Source organism: Brachycentrus maculatus, unplaced genomic scaffold (genome assembly GCF_059751285.1).
Source record: "Brachycentrus maculatus isolate JH-2025_06_01 unplaced genomic scaffold, ASM5975128v1 h1tg000175l, whole genome shotgun sequence".
Lineage (NCBI taxonomy): Eukaryota > Metazoa > Arthropoda > Insecta > Trichoptera > Brachycentridae > Brachycentrus > Brachycentrus maculatus.
Window position 1 is genome coordinate 1,312,652 of NW_028280927.1, and position 22,305 is coordinate 1,334,956.

The 22,305-nt window shown below is 29.1% G+C and overlaps 1 protein-coding gene across 1 annotated transcript; it reads right to left on the reverse strand.

Moving 5' to 3' along the window:
- Window positions 1-11,292: 11,292 nt before the first annotated feature.
- On the reverse strand, window positions 11,293-13,376 carry LOC148308157 (uncharacterized). Its single transcript, XM_088262210.1, has 2 exons — window positions 13,322-13,376; window positions 11,293-12,415 (listed from the first exon to the last, which is right to left on the reverse strand). The coding sequence occupies exons 1-2, from the start codon at window positions 13,331-13,333 to the stop codon at window positions 11,849-11,851; spliced, it is 579 nt and encodes a 192-aa protein (XP_088118336.1). The 5' UTR covers window positions 13,334-13,376; the 3' UTR covers window positions 11,293-11,848.
- Window positions 13,377-22,305: the final 8,929 nt, after the last annotated feature.

Here is a 22,305-nt window from a genome sequence, read left to right on the forward strand (position 1 = left end):
TAACTTTATTTCACTGATTAGTTACCACAGTATGAGGATATAGGAAATAAATAATAATAAATAAATTCAAATGGTTAAGGGCCCTCGAGACGATTTTGTTAATACACAAATATACATGTAGAAGGTTTTTCGTAAGAATTTGTCATAGTTTCAGTTTTTAATTTTATAACTTGACTCGGTTTTCTTTGTGAACAAGTAGCTTTGTTTACCTTTCTTTGATCTTGACCATGCTCGAAATATAGGGCGTCATGCGCCACTAAGAAATGTAGCTACTAGTAAAACATAAAGCAGTAAGTAGGGAAGGGGGGTAATTTAGGCACGTTGGTAAATATAGGTTTTTCACTTTAATTTGAACGTTTAACAAACCAAATTGGACGTTTAACAAACCAAATTGGACGTTTTTTTTTTTTTTCCATATGTAAAAAAGATTAAATTTTCCATATGTAGATTTGTAGAAAATATTAAATCCAAATAATCAACAGTAAGTACGGCATTATGTAAGATTCAAATCTAAGATGAGATTATCGTCATACTTATCAGCCCCCAATAGTGCCCTATGCACCATGCACTGCATCGTACCGATGCAGTGTTATCTTGATTGTCATTTTATAGTATATGAAGCACTTGATTATGCCAAGTTTTCCCCGCTCTTCGTCTGCTCTTTTTCCGACTGCATTCGCCCCACAAGTATTTGTTAATATTATATATTAAGATGTAGTTGTAGTAGTAGTTTTTTTTCGCATTTTAAACATAATTATGGAGCTATTAAATTACAAAAAGATAAACAATCTTCTCACATGTCATTTAAGAAGGTAGTCGAAAATGCATTGAAATTTCCTATTTTCTTTCTCTAAAATACCCGTTATGAGAACAGTTTTCTCCGAATTTTAGATGGTGACATAGTTCGTGTGAACTCGCAATAACCGTACAAAACAGATTAAAGATAACTTTTCTTTACTTTCTCCATTTTTTTTATTAAATGTGAAAAATCTAACTTGTAAAACACTTTCCCTCAGAATTAGATCATTTAACAACAATGGTATGTAAATCAGATTTGTTTCGAGTCAAACCCAATTGCCAGTTGAGTAATTTGTATCTTTATTTTATGCTTTACTAGTATTACTACGTGTACTTTGACACGCGTTGCTGTGGCTCAGTCTGATTGTGGAAAAGAAATAATAAAAATAATAATAAATTTTTATTCCAGCTTGACTAAGTGGTTGGTGCTATACTTAGTCAGCCATACATCGTTCACTCCTTTCAACAACGTCATATCGTAGTCGTACAGGAGAAAGTGACCAACTAACAAAACGTAAAATGATCAGGAGGGCCATTTAAGTCACTTTTGCTTGGCAAGAAAATAAACATCAATGCAGTTAGTCATTTTTAACAAGTCAATATATCATACTTCCATGTTTGTAAATCGCTTTGCGATTTTTTCAGGGTAATATTAAGCGAGTAAGATATGAAAAATGCACTTGGTCACTTTCTCTTGTATGACTACGATATATCAAAAATCGACAATTTTCAGTCATGTTTTCGGAATGCTCAAAAAATGTACTATATCCCAGCAAAAGCGTCATATTTTTAACTTAATATTTACCCGCAACAGGGTAGAAAGTGTCGTTTTTGCATTTTGAAGAAAATGTATTGTTTAATAATTTTTTTAATATACCTACTAAATATTATTCAAATGGAGAAAAAAATTCAAGTTTTACCTAAATAAATCAGTTGCACAGTAAAAAGTTCAATAAGTGGCTTGATATTTATTTTTAATACATTTTACTATATTCTTCAACTTTAAAAACGATCTCCTGAAAAATCAAGTTTTTTTGATATATGACGTTGTTGAAAGGAGTGAGCGATATGTTTAACAACATTTTTTTTTTTTATAATGAAATTAAAATTTATATAATTAAATAGAAAATAAATATCACACATTTTTATATGAATAATTTCACTATGCTTGTGTCTGCTTAAATTTCGCGAACGTGCCTTTGCTGTTGCAGGCCCCATGGCATGGAATGCTCTTCCATCAGCAGTTAGAAACAGTGAGATCTTTTAGAAAAAAATGTATTTGTTTTCCAAATCATTTTCATAATTTTCTGTTTCCAAAATTAGTTAATATTTTAGTAAAATGAGGCTTTATAAATAATCTAAAATTATTATTATTCTTTTTATAAGAATTTATTAACGCTTACATTTTTTCTTTTTTTATCTTTTACAAATTCAAAAATATATTGAAATACATGTATTGAGAAAAAAATATTTAATGAAAAATTCATTTTTTTTCGTTTGTTTGTTTTTATTTTATTCTTAAGATTGGTTTCTAATCAATTAATAAATAAGATGAAATTTAATGAAAATTCTTAGTAGAACTATATAATTTTTTCCACGTGTATTTTATTTAACCAGTCACCGGGTTTCGTCGTTATCGACATCAACACTCTAATGATGTCAGGATTTTCCTTTTTTCAAGCCAAAGGTTTAACAAAAAAAAACTTAGTAGGTTTTATTGTCCGGAATTCAAAAAAAAAATACCGTAAAAATCGTATTAACGTACCTACGTTTCCAAATAATGGTGAATTTGTGCGCCATCTGACGCTAAAGATACACAACATTTTCTATTGTATTTTTAGGTTCATTTATACGAGTATCTTTGGCAGTATATAAACAAGAATAGGTCAAATATCCCATAGATATTAGAAGAGCGTTGATTTTATAATGCATCATTGTTCATAATTATTAAGCTTCAACAATAGATGGCGTTAGTTCAATTGGTGAATTAAGCGAAAATTATATTGACCGGATATGTTTATTTATACTAAAATTCAAAACGGTACGCGGTAAATAAATAAAAATAAACGCATGCTTGTACCCTCTGAGCTTAATTAAAAACACCCCCAAAACAGTACATGTAATTTCCGCCATTCTTTTATTTAAATCATAGAGAAAATATTGAATAAATCACAGCATGATAGTCAAACAACTATTTGCTAAACCAATCCTTACATATTCATTTAAGAATTACTCTCACATAACACAATAAAGCACCTCCCAGCAAAACAATGTTTCAGCAAAATGTCTTGACATTAGTTTGCATGTCTTGAGATGATTTAAATATGGATATCTTATAAAAAATTGTTTATAACATAAGTGTTTTACAAAATTGATTTAAAAAAATAATTTTAAAACTGACAAACTGTATGAATCTGAAAAAAATCTCTCAAAATTACAGAATCTAGCGAAATAATGTATGATGTATCAAATTTCATAGAAGAACTTTTTTTATTATGGAAACGATTTTTTTAAAACTTTATAAAATAAAACAACTTTGTTTTAACGACTTAAAAAAGTGGTTAAGACAAAGTTGCTTTATTTTATAAAGTTTATAAAATGTGCCACAAAGTATCCGCGAAAATTATTTTTTTATTAAGAAAAATGCTATTTTTTATCTTTTTTATGAAAAACTTTAAATTCAATCAATAAAATTTACCATATTAAGCAATATTCAGTTTTTGTTCAATATCCCGATTATGTGTATTTAATATTATCGAATTATATTATAAAATTTCTAACCTCATCCGCACCCAACGGTACATAGGGTACTGCATCTAATTGATGCAATGTTAATTTGATCCTTAATTATATGAAGGCAATGTGATCAGTCTAACGCATCAGAACCATTCCAGGGTGATATAAAATAAATATTAGAGTGATAGAAACACATATATTTATTTTGAGCCCCTCTGGGAATAGAGGTCAGAGCCTCCAGCATGGTAGTTAAACGTGATAACCACTAACCTATAGAGGAGAGCTAATATAATACAATAAAATATGAAGCCGATGGTACACTATTGAATAACGTTTTTCCTGACAAAGCATTTAAGGTCTCATAAACGTTATGTATTCGGAGCTAATGGTTGCTGGGTTAATGATATATTCCAGTAGTCCCCAACCTTTTTATCACCGCAGACCAACCAACGTTTAATTATATTTATGTTTATGCTTTAAATTATTTTAATTTAATAATTTTAATTTAATTGAACTGAAACATGACCTATAATAAAATACAGTTACACAGAAAAATAATTATGTGATTTGACATTTTGACTCACTAGAACGCTTAATGAATGAAAAATCTGAGCCCGTTTCTATGCAACAGGGTGATTCCATCTTTGGATAATGGGAGTAATATGAGATAACGAAACCCAGTATGTCCAGTTTATTCCGTTGTTTTGTTTTGATTACTGTAACTGCCAAAAACTCTGCTGCATATAGATAGGATGTCAGAAATGGCGATATGGGATGTCAGAATGGGATTTAAGTGCTGCGGTAACAATTTCTAATCCAAAACACACGTAGAATTGATGTCTAGAACCATGGGCGCCCCCTGGATTGATTGAAAATAGTCAAATAATGTTACTTTTATTTTTTACCACTTTGTGTTAGCATAAATACAGTGTGGAGAGACAGAACTATAATGTCCTGTCCGTTCGTTCACCATACAAATATGCTACAGTAAATTAAAACTACATTAACCTTCCTCTCCCAGTAATATATATTTCTGTTAGAAGAAACAAAAAACATGTTTTAAGTTAGGCGAAACAAAAAATCACTAATTGATCTATAAACCTTGTACACAATAAGCAAGATAATTAATAAATGCAACTTCCATTTTATAAAAAAGTGTTATGGTGGCAATCTCATGGTATTCTACCATGACTTTATTTAGAACACTGACAGAATTGTTGTCTTGAATGTAGTTTTCAGGTCACCATCATTTGCAATCTCCAACAGTTGATCTTCGTCTTCTACAAACATCCTAGATTCGTATTTATTGTTTCGGCATTTACTTTGTGGTAAGACATGATGAAATTATTGAAGAAAACTACTGTTTTTTACCACTTGAGTTTATTTTATGTAAACATTACATTTAGACCGGAAGATGGAAGCTTAAGTCATAAAAAGGCTGTCATAAAATAAACTCAAGTGGCAAAAAAAGTGTTTTCTTTAATAATTTCGTCCTAGATTTGCATTCGATTTTTATTTTACGTCTATATTTTTTTTATCATTTTCATTAAGTTTTTTACGTAGTTTAGATTTTTAATCAGAGCGTTAGATGGCCCGGTACCATTTGATTCACGGACTGGTACCAGTTCGCTTCCCAGAGGTTGGAGACCACTGATGTCTTTCAATCTCGACGTATCGGTGCGTTGCAAACAACTCGGCGAACACTGCCCACAGCTTGCAGAAAATGAGAAGGTAGTGAGAATGGAAATGGATGAAGCGAAAGTTACTATTTGGTATGTTGGTAACAGCATGCGGAAACATATTATCAGCGTATAAAGTGCACTGTACCATTATTCTTTATATGCTACATCAATATGCTAATACATTTTTAAACCCTCATCCATATCGCACGCTTTTACTTTTTATGGTCTATCCTTTTCCCGCTCTTGTGACGTAAGTCAGAAATAAACGAAGCGATTAATTAATTTTAGGTTAATAGTTCGAAAAAGTGGAGAGTATATTTTGTAAACATAGTGCTTGAATCACTAGAATTTCATTTTCATTTCTTTTTTTTGTTTTAGCTTATAGTTTGAATTAACCGGTCAAATTATAAGCTTAAATAATAAAATGAAAATTATGTTTTCTTGCGTTTCTCATGTCGCTCACTCCTTTCAAGAACGTCATAAATCAAAATATAACACAATGTATTGAAAATAAATATCAAGCTACTTATTGAACTTTTTACTGTACAACAGATCTTTTTAGGTAAAACCTGAAGGTTTTTTCTCCATTCGAAAAATATTTAGTTTATTTAAAAAATTTATTAAACAAACTTTTTCTTCAAAATGCACAAACAACACTTTTTGCCCTGTACCGGGTAAATATTAAGTTAAAAATATGACTCTTTTGATGGGATATAGTTCATTTTCTGGGCATTCCGATAACATGCACAACTAAAAATTGACGATTTTCGATTTATGACGTTCTTGAAAGGAGTGAGCGATGTGTGTGATTATAACCCAAAATTTAAGTAAATTTCCATTGAAATTTCATGTATAAGAGTAGACAACTTAAGAAAAGATAAGAAATATTCCATACAAATAAAGTGATAGGCCTTATCCTTTATAAAATCGAGTCTAAATCACCATATTATTATTTTATTTTAAAATCTCACCGTAGATTAAGAAAAATATAGATATCTAGGTATTTACAGGGCTTACGTGGGTTACCTGTCCTAGGCCGGTTTCAGTGACGGTTTTACACACGTGTAATATACACCATTCTACCCATGATTGACAACACATTACTTTATATAATATCACTGAAAAAAAACACTACTTCATGACTGCCGGTTACGGAATAACCATTTCATCATCAGGTCAAATGTAGTCTATATTTAACCTGATGGTTATTCCGAATCCGGCAGTCGTAAAGTAGTGTTTTTAAGTGCTTTTTACACAAAGTGAACGATGAATGAAGGAAAGTGTTATAGTACAACAAAGTTAAGAATGCTTTTAATATATTAATTTAGTCTATGGTTGATTTGAGTAAGCTTTTTATTAAGCAGAGATCCTTTTGTTTTTAAATGTATGCAACATACTGAGTGACGCCTGAACATGTGATTTTAAATTTTTATAAAGCTTATTATTTGACCAGTTATTTTATGATTGATTGTTTAATTTATAGAACTCTTAATTTTTGTATTAATTTTAAATCAAACACAGATTTTTTGAGTCTACTAGTTGTATTTTATTAACAAAAACACATAAAAAAATAATATTGTGACAATTGTTTCGCCTTGTTAGGGAATTATTGATAATGTGTTTTTGTTAGTAAAATACAACTTAGTACCTTAGTAGACTCAAAAAATCTGTGTTTGAATCAAAATTAATACATAAGATATTTTATTCACAACATTTTGGGTGGGGACCCAGACCTGTTCACGGTATACGATATGATACTAATATTAATATTGTCGAGGAATGCCTATTGTAAATATATCGCTCACTCCTTTCAAGAACGTTATAAATCAAAAATCATCAATTTTCAGTTGTGCATGTTTTCGGAATGTTTAGCAAATGTACTGTATCCCAGTAAAAGCGGCATATTTTTAACATAATATTTACCCGCTACAGGGCAGAAAGTGTTGTTTTTGCATTTTGAAGAAAAGGTATTGTTTAATTATTTTTTTAAATAAATTAAATGTTTTTCAAATTGTGAAATAACCTTCAGGTTTTACCTAAAAAGATGTGTTGCATAGTAAAAAGTTCAACAAGTGGCTTGATAGTTATTTTTAATAAAATGTGTAATATTTTTAAACTTTAAAAACGTTCTCCTGAAATATCGAGTTTTTTGATTTATGACGTTCTTGAAAGGAGTGAGCGATATGTAAACTGAGTTTAGCCCAACAATTAATTGGTTTTAGTGGAAAGTGGTCCATATATGACCTTTGGCTCAAAGTAACCGTTCTCTAAGGTAAGCAGATTGCGAACATTAAACTTTCTTCTGTCTTGAAATTTTACAAGCACGACTTTCAAGATGTATATCAAGTACAGAACACAAGGAAACGGCGTACTGATCCATGATCTCAATATATCGTAACTGGTTATACTAACTAATTTTTGTTTTTAATGAACCAAACTACAGCTCTCTTGCCACTTATTTTCAAATGCCCTTTTCAAGCGCAATAGCTGTGACTAATAGATATGATGATATATTGAACCATTGGCATTATAAATTTCCTCTTTTTTTTCAATAAAAACGGTATGTTACGGATTTTTAAAAGGAATAACCCACAAAGCTTCTATTAGAGGCTTGTCTGCGTGTAGGATAGTAAGGATAGGGAAGGTAAATGTGAAAAATATATCATAAATACTTAGACCCATCGAAAATAAATATTTCTTGAATTCATTTTGTATTTGGCGGGATTACATAAAATTACGATTTATCGTGTATTGGGCCTTAACATTTTTTTCCCGTCTTCATAGTCTATTTGTAATGAGGCGCATTAGGCTACCGTTCTTGAAGTCCCGGGTTCGATTCCTAGGGGGGTCAAAACTATTATGAATAATTTTACACTCTAATATTGATTAAGTCTCTCCTGAAGCGTCGGACTGGCCACCTTGACTTCGTTTAATCAAATATCAAGTTAAACAGTGTTTCGTCTGATGCAGTGCCCTATGCACCATTGGATTCGTATAACGTTTAGAAGAAGAAGAAAAAAATTGACTAAGCGATAACAAATCATTAATCGTCACAAGTATTTTAAATGTAATGTTACATTATTAATTTAAATTATGCAATCGGTAATTATTGGTCAGAAAAATTAATGGACCAAATTAAAGAAGCATGTCATGTTGTACAATGATTACATTAATTTAACACTCAGTGAATCTACAACGTTTGTGATTAAATAATATTCAACGATTCAAACACATAAATAATTTTAAAACATTAAATTATAGTGTTGCCATAAATACATAAATTAATTGTGATTTACAGATCCATTATATAAGCAAATTAAAAAAAATAACTTGGGTATCTTGTCAATTTATTTGGCATTAAATTTATGAAATTGACTAATGATTTTAATATAAAAATATAATACATGCGTAAGACCGCTTTTGAGATTATTTATGTAAACACGACTGGTTTCGAGAACTATATATATATATATATATATATATATATATATATATATATATATATATATATATATATATATATATATATATATATATATATATATAATATATATATATATATATATATATATATATATATATATATATATATATATATATATATATATATATATATATATATATATATATATATATATATATATATATATATATATATATATATATATATAATATATATATATATATATATATATATATATATATATATATATATATATATATATATATATATATATATATATATATACATATATATATATATATTTATATATATATATATATATATATATATATATATATATATATATATATATATATATATATATATATATATATATAATATATATATATATATATATATATATATAAATACAACATTTTGAGTGTGTCCAAATACTTGTTCACAAAATCTGGATTATCTCTAATTACAGGAGTCATTTTCATATTATTTTTTGACATCTCATCAAAGATGAAGTAATATAGAAGTCTGGGCATTTACGGGGCTGACGACCGTCATAGGCTGGTTTAAGTGATCACTTTACACACGTGTAACATTAACATTAACATTGTTTCTGCTTAATAAAAAGCTTCTTTACATCTCACCAATAGATGTCTCTAGTGAAGTTCTAGTGATTCAAGAACAAGGTTTCAAAATTGGTTCATATATATAGAACAACCTATGACGGTCGTCAGCTCCGTAAATGCCCAGACTTCCATATTCTTCTTCATCTTTGATGAGATGCCAAAAATAACTATATATATTCTCAAAGACAAGTCAAAATATAAACTGTCAACTATCACAATATCATTAGTTCATAATTAATATATAATAAGGTTACTGAACATGAGTTAAGAAAATATAATATTCCCTACGTTAACTTCCTAATATGTAAAGGCAACTAGCCGTAACTCGTTAAGGCTGTTTGTCTTAACGCGGCTCAAAGCATTCTTATAACTGGCCTCTATCATGTACAATCATAGATTTTACTCTATCTCTTTCATTAATGAAATGTTTAAATATATATATATATATATATATATATATATATATATATGTATATATATATATATATATATATATATATATATATATATATATATATATATATATTTGCGGCTGTTTGTATAATGAATATCCTTCTCTTTCCCGCTAAATCTATTATTTTATACCATACCCTTCTTTATTTTTTTTTAATGTCTGAATGTTTTTTAATAGTTTTATAACACAAATATGGAGTTGTTTAATTAGATTTTTTTAACGTAACCTTTTTTGTTCATGTAATGTAATGTTTATTAGTGTTTATGTCACTATTGTTTATTATAATTTTTTTTATATGTAAAGCTGTACAATTCCTGAACAAATAATATATATATATATATATATATATATTTATATATTATTTGTTCAGGAATTGTACAGCTTTACATATAAAAAAAATTATAATAAACAACAGTGACATAAACACTAATAAACATTACATTACATTAACAAAAAAGGTTACGTTAAAAAAATCTAATTAAACAACTCCATATTTGTGTTATAAAACTATTAAAAAACATTCAGACATTAAAAAAAAATAAAGAAGGGTATGGTATAAAATAATAGATTTAGCGGGAAAGAGAAGGATATTCATTATACAAACAGCCGCAAAATTGTATTTGATACATGTTTAGGCAAAAAGCATCATTTTCAAACTCGTTTATCTCAAAACTACTGTTTTTAACTTAAGGCTATTTGCCTTTGCACATTAGTTGTATAGATTATAGAATTCAAACCATGGGATTACTGGTCAAACGAGAAATTCTCGATGGTTAAAATGCAATGTTTTTTTTTCAATAAAAGAAACTCAAAGTTTATTTATCCACTTTTGTTTTTGGTACTACTATTTCAACCGGTTTTGTCCAGCAACTCTTCTTCAGAGATAGATATGCACTTCATATCCATCTATAGTATCATCCATGAGTATCAAAAATAAAAGTGGTTAAAAACAGTGTTTGTGTTTTAATTGTTTTATAAAATGTGCCACAAACTTTCACCAAAAACATTTTTTTTTAAATATGTTTTTTTGTTTCTCAATTTTGAAAAATACTCTTTGTTTTAGTAAGAATTTCTTGTTTTTTTCAAAGGGTGTTTTTTTTTATTAAACTAAAAGAGAAGTACCTACCTACTTTTGTTTTTGTTATTTACAAAAATACTTCAATTTCATACTATTTCTGTGAGCCTAAGCGGCTTATTATTAGAAATAGGTATCAAATTGTCGTAGAGTGGGTTTGAACCGAGAAACTCTGACTTAAGAGTCCGCGACATTAACCACGGGACTACAACCCGAAACAAACTTTTTGGAACTGATAAATTCCATATTATAGCTAAATTATAGTGTTTTTCTATCCTGTATAGTAAGTCAGATGGAGTTAGACACTTCACGTACTAAGCCGTCTATACTTTAGCCAGAAAAAAATAAAGTTTCGTATAATTCAAAACTAAAACAATGGTATATATCTTAATTGGATGAAAAAATAAATAATTAAGAAATCTTTTTAATTATATATTTTTATTATAAAGAGATCAAGAGATCATTTTACGGGTACATACGAAATTGTTTCCGCAATAATAACAAATGATATAAAAATAAAATAATACAAATATAACAGTCTAGTTTATGTAGCACTGAAAAAAATAGTTTTGAAAAATATGCAAATACTAGAAAGAAATGATATCAATAATAAATAAAATATAGCTCAAACAAAATCATTTGGGAAAATTTGTACTGTCCCTTAAAATATCAACATCAACAAAAAAAAACTGGTGGCATTATGCAATTTTTAGAAATAAAAGAACACTATCTTTTGTTGCTTTGAATCAATTGAATAATGCGTAAGAAAATTATTTTATCGAGTTTTAAAATAAATATTAATAATGATAAATATTATACTACTATTTGCTTACATATTATAAGTACATATATGGAAAAAGTTACACAAGAAATCGCGTAGTTTCTTTTTTATATAAAAATTGTGAAAATTTGTAGCATATTTTTTCTACTATTTCTTTCAGTGAACAATGAAAACAGTAGGTACTTAAAATTAAAATAATAGTATTGGTTGGCAGCTATTGGACGTATATTTGTTACTTAGTATCCTTCTCCTTCCGCTTCGTAACCGCTGTAGTGTTGGTATTGCTCTGGCTGATAGTGATGCTCATCTTCCTGGAGACTCTTCGTTTCATACTCTGATCCTCCTTCAGCACCTTGGCTTTCACCCCACCCATGGCCCTCGGACTCTCCGGCTCCTTGACCATCATCAGCAGCGCGTTCCAGGCCGGCAGAGTGCTCTTCGAGACCGAGTTCGTCTGATCGTCCGTGGATCCCGTGATCATATCCGTGGTTTTCGAGAACCAATCCGTAAGAATGATGAGGCTCCACTTTAGGGTGAATTTGCTTCAGTTTATGGGAAGATCCTCCCTTCTCTAGCGGTTCCTTCAGGAGGTGGGCGTGTTCCTTCTTTACATAAACCGGAACTGGATGGAAGTGATGGAATTTGATAGATTGGTGAGATTTTGCGTGTTCGTGTTCGATTTCGTGGTGGTAACCGGAAGAGCCCTCTTCCGAATGCTTTTCTTGCGCTTCCTCTTCGTGGCCATAACCTCTCCTATACCTCGCTGGTGATGCCGTCACCACAGCCAACGTCAACAAACATATCTGAAAACGTAAACGAAATTAACATACTGTCGAAAAATAATTCTGATTAAGATACATTCGTCCTCTAATTGTGGGCATAGGTTTTCATTAATGTAAAGTTTTTAAATTTGTAAAAATAAAACATAAAAAGATTTTTCAATATATAAAGCAGTTTTGTAAGACCACTTTTTTATATTATCAGTATTAACACGACTAGTTTTATGAACTATGTTGATATCAGACGTTCTCAAAACTAGTATTCAAAAAAGTGATATTATGCAAGTGTTTTTTTTATATATATTTTAATCATCATGTTACTGTATTCCACAAAGTTCATGCCAAATTAATAAATAATGTAAAAAAAACTTTCACTTTATAATGTTTTTTTTATCTGATAAAAGTATACTAACGGCTACGTTAGTTAACGCTTGACTAATAACTATTCTAAGCAACAGATTATAACAATCATTTAATACAATACGGAACAAAACAAAAATGTTTGCAAACGGAATTGAAAGTGTTTTATTCAATCATTTAAATCCACACAAAGCAAGTGAAAAATCTCCACGACCATCGCAAGTTTGAATTCGTATGCAGAAAAACACAATGAAACACTTTCTTTCAACCGGATTAATATGCACAATAAACGAGATGAAAACTAATTCACATGCAAGATTAAAACTATCATTTTCACTAATGTAATCCTACCCTGACCGTATCGAGATAAACTAGATAGAAAGTGAACGACATGCAGCTATCAGAAATGGAAATCACAGCATCACTTTTTCTATTCAATAATAATTATAATAATAATAATCATACACAACGAAATATATTTAAAAATAAAACAAAATAAATCACTCGTATTTCGGGAATCCACAAATAAAAAGGTAATTATAACCCATAGTATGAAATTGATTGACTTACGAATATTTTCATGTTTGATTTGCTTGAGGTTAGTAATCGCGTGTGATCTGATGGAAAGCCGAATGCCTTATGGTAAGTTTGTATACAAGTGTGAGAATTTATACCTGGATTTCACTCCGCTTGACTGCATTTTATGAAGTTCGTTCTCATCGAAGAAAATACGAGTAGCGAGAAATATATCAGTGGGGGTGCGTTTTCTTTTAATATATTTTATGTGCGCTGATACAAATATAAAACAATTACTACAAAATATTCAAAATTTTCAATATTTGAACAAAAATCTATGACATATATTTGATATTTATATATAAATATATTTTAAACTATCTATAGAGAGATATAGGCAGATAAAATAAAACGCCACACCAATATATCTTTGCAAACAATCTTCACATCTTCTACAATTACGCATCTCATCATATCTAGTCATGATCAAATATTTGAAATTCTTGATCATGCAACTTTTCCTCGTTCTTACTCTGCTTCTATTTCTAACTACATTGCCTTATAAAATTGTGAAACTCTTCATTCTTCACTCATTCGATTCACGTGCCTAAACCGTCTTAATACACCTTTCCATAATTTTATTTATTCAGAAATTTAATAGAACATAAATACATTTACAATAATGAATAAGAAATAAAACAGATAATTGTAATATTTTAATTACAAAATTTCACAAATGTTAAATTAGTTAAATGTAAATAGCAAGAATAAAATAAAGCAAAAGTTAAGAAGATTAATAGGCAGACTTAATTTAGAGCTAAAGTAAAAATAATAATAAAAAAAACAGTTATAAGATGTACAAGAGCAATAAATTTAAAAATAGTACTTTATTTTATCGATAATGCTTACTCAGCCTTGCACTTTTTTCAATCAGCTCGCTATAATTATTATAATCATATTGAAATATTCATTATTGTCGTTTTTTTACCCCTTATGGAATGGCTATAGCCATGTTCTTCCCTACCATTAAAAATCTTTGGAATTGTATGAAATAAATACTGCAGTTTTTCATACATATATGTACATAGAATAATTCATATAAATAATCAAAAAAATGGGTAGTTTCTGTGGCGCCATTTTAATTATCTTAAAAGATTTATTTAGCAAATTATTTCTGAGGATTCCAAGAGTCACGGGCAATATTCAGATTTTCGGAGCTTCGGAGATTTTCGGAGCTTCGGAGATTTTCGGAGCGGGTTTCACCAAGCCTGTTTGCGTGAAACCACCTCTCGAGTTTTGTCTGTTTTTAACTTTATGCTATGAATTCAATACTGCAGTGTTTCCTACCGATAGGCTGAATCATAATAATTTTGAATAATTTATGTGGCACCATTTGCATAGAATACTACCTTTAAGGTACAAGAGTCATAGGTAGTCTCCAAGTTGTCTAGAAACTAACTCTGTTGCGTTAGGTCACCTATTTACTTCGGTCTGTTTTTAACATTATGCTATGAATTCAATACCGCAGTTTTTTATCGATAGATTGAACCATAATAATTTTACATAGTTTATAAAGCACCATTTTCGTAAAATGTTACCTTTAGGGTGTAGGTACTTTAGAGTCATAGGTATTATACATATTTTCGGGACACGAACCCTGTTGTGTTGGACCATCTCTTGAGTTTGGTCTGTTTCTAACTTTAGACAGAAAACGGTAATTATCAAGGATGTTGACTTTCAACAGGATTATTTATTACCATTTTTTAAATTGATATTTTTCGTCTTAAACCTAAAAATGGAGGTGTATTATATTTTCATTTTATTTTTACTTTAGTGAAAATGTGGTATATTTTTTTTTAAATACGCTCTCCGGCGCACTGTTTTCTAAATCACTAAAATACATGGTACCAGTCCATAAAGATAGTGCACATTTTATGAGTTTAGTGCTATAATACTGTTAATCGTTACGTCAGATAACTATCTCCCTGATTTGCATGGAAAATTCTCCCATTAATATACAGACGAGTAAATCACAGACAAGTGCTATACTTATACAAATCTTGACGTGCGAGTTTGTAAACACTGGCGAAATGTATAAATTAATTTAATTTGTTAACGTTTTCACTATTCTATGTGCCATTTATCATGTTAATTGAATTAAAGCTTGCAGACTGAGCTAAACTAAAAAAAAACTAATTTAAGAGATTAGAAAAAAAACAATAAAATATATACATATGTTGTTTTGAATATTTTTTCAATGTTTTTTTTTAAGTTTTTGCATGTGCATGGGCAGATACGGACAGGCACCGTGGCGTAGTCGGGTAGATGATCGATTGCGAAACTGGCGTCACAAATTCGATACCCGATAATTACAAAATCAATTCAAGAACTTTGTCTGGGTGTTTGTGATGTGTTTTTCACATTTATCATCCCTATCCTTAATATCCTACCTGCAGACAAGCCGCTTAACGTAAAAGCTTTGCGGGTTATTCCTTAAAAACAAATGTATAACTGGATATATGATTATGACAGTATATATGTTGAGAAAACTGGAAGTGTATATCAGGACAGACAAGTATGGTGTTTCATCCTTTTTGCCTACCTCTACAGAGAAACAGAATGATGGTTGTAGTAGAAGTAAAAATGAAGGTCTTATGCACGGAGAGGGACTTACTTGTTTATTGTTTATAACTATGAATGATATAATAGTATTTTTTTACATATATAAATATATATATATATATATACATATATTTATATATATATATATATATATATATATATATATATATATATATATATATATATATATATATATATATATATATATATATATATATATATATATATATATATACACATATATATATATATATATATATAATATATATATATATATATATATATATATATATATATATATATATATATATATATATATATTTCAATTAACATGCATAAAAGGCATTTAAATCATTTTTTAGAATTTCACTTTCTTAAAATGTTCTGTTGGAAGGTTGTTGAAATATTTAGTTTCCCAATATTTTAAGTTCTATTTAGTTATAATTATTTTTTCCTCTCTTATGACGTACAAGGTTTATTGTATTGTATTGTATTCAGCAAAAGGATTTTTATAATATCTTAGCAACATTGTGTGAGGATCTAGTTAGAAAATTGGGTGTGGGTGGCCTACTCATGAGAACTTCTTCGTATCTGCTTGGTAATGAGAAAACAACTGAAAAGTCAACAGGAAAAGACTGACTGTCACTTACTACGAAACTTCGTTTTTAAAGTATTCGACTTTTTGATCCTATGTTGATTCAATTATACGGCTTTTATTAATGTAGATATCTGTGTGTTTTGAAAAAAAAACATTTTGATAAAGTCACGACTTGTCAACAGATTATTTTGTCAAATCTATGTCGCCATTGCAGTCATTTCACAAGTAAATATAAATAATAACACTTACAATAAGATTTCAAACGATAATGTTTTCTTGATTCTCGAAACATCGATATATGAATTTTTCCACAATATCTTACATAACCTAATACTTCCGGATTAAAACAATGGCTAGAAAGTTTCATTGCTATTTCATACCGCAAGTAGATTAAATAATAATATATTATAACGACATAATAAACGTTATAACTTACTACATTTAGGTTTGTCAATCAAAATGACAGTACAAATGTTCCTACATAGCAGCAATTTGTCATCTCGTATTTAGGTAATATCTAAAAATATACCAACTTTCCAACATCACTGTTTAAACAAAAAGGCCTGAAAAAGTTAAGATTTTTTTTAAACAATATAATTTAAGAATTTCATTAATTGATTCGGCAGTCACCTTGTAGTAAAATCAACCGATTTAAATTTAAGTTTTACTTAGTAAGTACCACTTTTTCTTAAAATCTATTGTGACACGTGTGTCGATGCATTCCGCATCATTTTCAAACACCGTGTGTGAAAAATAGATTTTAAGAAAAAGTGGTATTTACCAAGTAAAACTTAATTTTTTTTTTTTTAAATTGTGTAATTTGAGAATATAACACTCGCCTTATCATTCATCATTTACTTTGTGTAATACCACTTAAAAACACTACTTCATGACAACCCGTTTTGGAATAATTATTTTACCACCAGGTCAAATGTAGACTACATACTGTTAGATAACCACACCACAAAGTTAATAATGCTTTTAATACACAAAATATTTAAGGATATGATTAAAAATAGAAACTCTAAAACCTCATATTCTTACTTTGATTCTAATTATCTATACTAAAACTTACGTAAAACTTGAAACTTACTACATTAACAAAAATCCCACATCAGTTTAGTATGTGCGTCGATAAACACTATAATTATCTCAACTTATATGATCTTGATTCTTTTATCTTCCTTGTTTTATCAAAAAATGGTCGAAAAAACACTAAACAAATGATATTTTATTTATTGTTTCGGCATTAACTTTGTGGTAAGACATGTTACAATGATTAAAGAAAACACTTGTTTTTTACCACTTGAGTTTTATTATAGACTACATGTTTCAGAAGTTAAACTTCCATCATTCAGGTCTGTATAATAACTATACAGACTATGTAGTTATTATACAGACCTGAATGATGGAAGTTTAACTTCTGAAACATGTAGTCTATAATAGTGGTAAAAAACAAGTGTTTTCTTTAATCATTCTAATTAAATGAAATCAAAATTGTGGAAAATAACTTAAAGATCAAAATATTTTTTTTAATTTGCCAAAAAGATAAAAAAATGTTATGTAAGAAAATTACCATGATTGTAAAATCACCAATTAATATGAATTTCAAAGCAGTTTCTCAGCAGGTTCCGAATGATATATCATTCCAGCGTATGTATGTACTTCGATAGTAATTCTTAACGACAAGATAATAGAAAATTATTATTGGCGCATTTCCAAAGTAAAAGACATTTTACATATTAAATGCAATAGTAAATGGAAATCAATCACCGCGTTTATACGGGATGACTGGAATGTTAATATATATGGTACATATGTGTCCGCCTGCGTAGTGTAATGGTCCGCACGCTTGGCTACCGTTCTGGAGGTCCCAGGTTCGATTCCCAGGGGGGGTCAATAAATATTAGTGATTTGTTTCACTGTAATATTTATTCAATATTACCCTGGACTGGTACCTGAAGCGGAAGGCTGATCATCTTTCCTTCATGTGTAAACGATCAAGATAACACTGCGTTTATATGAAGCAGTGCCTTATGCACCATTGGGGTGCGGATAAAGGTTTTATTATTATTATTATGTATCTATTGTATATGAATAAAAATGTAATTTTGTTCAAAATCTTTGAAAATTTCGTCTTTTTTGTTAATTTTGACAAAATAGTGTATATAAATACGCGTGTTTTTATATACACCTGTGATAGGTACAAACATTTTTTAATTTACCTAAATGGCAGCACCATCTGTTGAATGTAACAGCCACACACGCAAAACTAAACATTGCTCATGGCGGAAAGCATGCTTCTTAATAGCTGCTGTCACTTATAAATTTCAATCTTTTCGATTCCTTTGTTGTTTCAAAGACTTTCAATATTTCACTTGCTTCACAAGCATTGTGAAATAAAGCATATTATATAAACTTGCTTTCTATTTTCTTTCTTTTCCATTTAACTAGACTGAGTCACAGTAAAGCGTGGTCGAATACAGCTAGGATACCAACAACAACAAAAATGTAAATTGGAGTACCGCTTTCATTATCTTTGGGGCCATATCTATGTATAAGATGTAAAGTGAACTTAACTTATTTGAGAAAAATAAATATCCGTTTTTATTGGTGGCTTTAAAATTCTGCCCATAAAAATCGATAATCGATTTCAAAATGCTAAATCTTAAGAAATAAAGATCCTAGTAATTTCCAAAAAATTCTGTTCATTTTAACCCTTTAAGAATGCTATATCCCAAAATCATAGCAAATCACTCCCATAGAACATTAACCCTTAATCGCCCTAAATGGTTTTCAATAACCTACTGATGACACTTAGTGCAATTACACGTTGTAAAATCATTGCATCAAGTTGTAATTGCGTGCATACAACTGACCACAATGTACATATAACATATTATATGTTATATACGGCAACATTTATTGCTTTACTAATTTTTCAATATCAGTTTTATTTATTCATTTCCGCATACAAGTAAAAAATATTTATTGCCAGTTAATTTGTTTTATTTGAATCGTTTATACATATTACAGGCGATTCTCATAGTGTGGTCCGCGGAATTCTGGGGCACCGCAAAGACTCTGCAGAGCCCCACCGCGACAAGCAGCTTGATAAATTTACAATAACTAAAATTTAAAAAAAAGAAACAATTCTGTAAAGGTTGGTATTTTTCCAACATTAAATATGTGTGAAACGGGATTCTCAGCATAAACAGAGACAAAATACCGCAATAAATTGGTTTTTGAACCATATAAGCTTCTACAACTCTATCGATCACGCCTGAAATTATACAGTTGGTCAAAACTTAAAAAAAAATACATTTAAATATATTTATATATATATATATATATATAATATATATATATATATATATATATATATATATATATATATATATATATATATATATATATATATATATATATATATATATATATATATATATATATATATATATATATATATATATATATATAAATATATATATATATATATATATATATATATATATATATATATATATATATATATATATATATATATATATATATATATATATATATATATATATATATATATATATATATATATATATATATTGTAACAGCCGTCGCCGTTTGTTATTAAAAATACTTAAGGTTTGTAACACAAGATTTATTGCACAACACCAGCGCAATACAACTTTATGTATGATCTTCATTGGTCTCGATCCAGGGAAGAAGTGCGGGTTGCCAACGGTTGTTTTCTAGTACACGTGATCCAGGCAACCTGGCGGGCATCCATTGGCTGACATCATTCCCCACTCCTTGACATCAATATTGAAATGTTACATTATATATATATATATATATATAAATATATATATGTACATATATATGTATACATACACATATATATATATATATATATATATATATATATATATATATATATATATATATATATAATATTTATATATATATATATATATATATATATATATATATAGGGTCCGCCATCTAAAGTTTTTTTTTTCAACTAGTGCTTATTTCGTGAATGGTAACACTTAACTCATGTCTGATTTGACAGATAATTAGTTTTATCCTTCCGCTAAGCGAATATGGTTGTGTATACGCTTGAACAACGCTGGGAAATATTGCGACATTCGACTTACAGAAGATGCCGATTTTGCCAAAAAAATCATCTTTTCGGATGAAGCTCATTTTGATCTTGGCGGGTATGTAAACAAGCAAAATTGTCGTATTTGGGGCACAAAAAACCCGCACGCATACATTGAAAAGCCGGTACACCCAAAACGAGTCACTGTTTGGTGCGGATTTTGGTCCAGAGGCATAATTGGGCCATTTTTCTTTGAAAATGAGCAAGGAGTGGCCGTTAGTCAATGGCGATCGTTATCGGGCCATGTTGAACGGATTTTTGTTCACAAAAATTGAAGAAGAGGATATTGGCAACATTTGTTTTCAACAGGACGGCGCTACGTGCCACACAGCCGAAGCTACACTCGATGTTTTGCACCCCATTTTCAAAAAAAAAATGTTATTTGGCGGACCCTTTATATATTTTTTACGATACATTTTGTTTATTTTTTAAAGTTCTTGTACATTACAAATGTGGATTGACGAGCTCGTTCCTAAGAAACAACATCTTCTAACTAACCAAAAACGGCCAAGTGATACAGGTCAAAGTTTGTATTTTTTTACGGCTGTCAATTAGTGCTTGTACATTAGTGCAAAAATAAATACAAACAAATAACACTCTCCTTATCATTCATAGTAAGAAAGATGAAAGATAAAAAGAGTGATATATTACCATTCTACAATGTTAAAAATACAAGTTTAACAAATTTACAATAAAAAAGTGTCAAAGTGGGCGTAGGAAGAGAGAATAGAATGCCATCACACTTTGTCTTTAGAAACAATCGTCGCTTCGTCCACATTCGTGCTTCTCCACATATATACCTGCCGATTATTTCGACTCCCGACCTGACCACATTCAAGTTTTTTAAATACTTGATAATACCAAGCATATAAAACCTGGTGCCTGAAACGCAGGATCGATCACATTGTGTAAATAACGACAAAGATAACACCACGTCAATATGATGCATTACCTCACTACCATTGGGTGTGGGTAAAGACTAGAAGAAGAAGAATATAAAAAAAAAGTTCCGATAAACTATGTACTTCTGAAGCAGTTTGTCATTGACTTCTCAAAGTATAAATAACGAAAACTAAAAAATACTTATATGTTTAAATATATATATATATATATATATATATATTTATAAATATATATATATATATATATATATATATATATATATATATATATATATATATATATATATATATATATATATATATATATAAAATTAAAAAAAAACAGATTGAGAATCGCTGTTACATAAATACCTGTATACATGTATGCGTATAATCAATATCCCATGTTATCACTTAACCAAGCCTATGACGGTCGTAACCCCTGTAAATGCCCAGACTTCCATGTTATTCTTCATCTATGTATGTTGAGATTTCAATAATGTAACTGTTAATCATAATATTTACTTTTTTTCGTGCATCCTAGTCTGTTTATTTAAAATAAAGGAATAGGAATTGTATCCCATGAATTGAAGGGGAAAATGTATGCGTTTATAGCCAGACAACATTACATGAGCGCAATTATTACTGTCTGGAATTGCATTTGAATAAAAATAAATGTTTTTGTTGTTTCTTCCGTGAAACACGCGATAACAGCTTCAACGCGCATTGTAATGTAATTGTAATTACTTCCATATGAACCATATCGAAATGTATA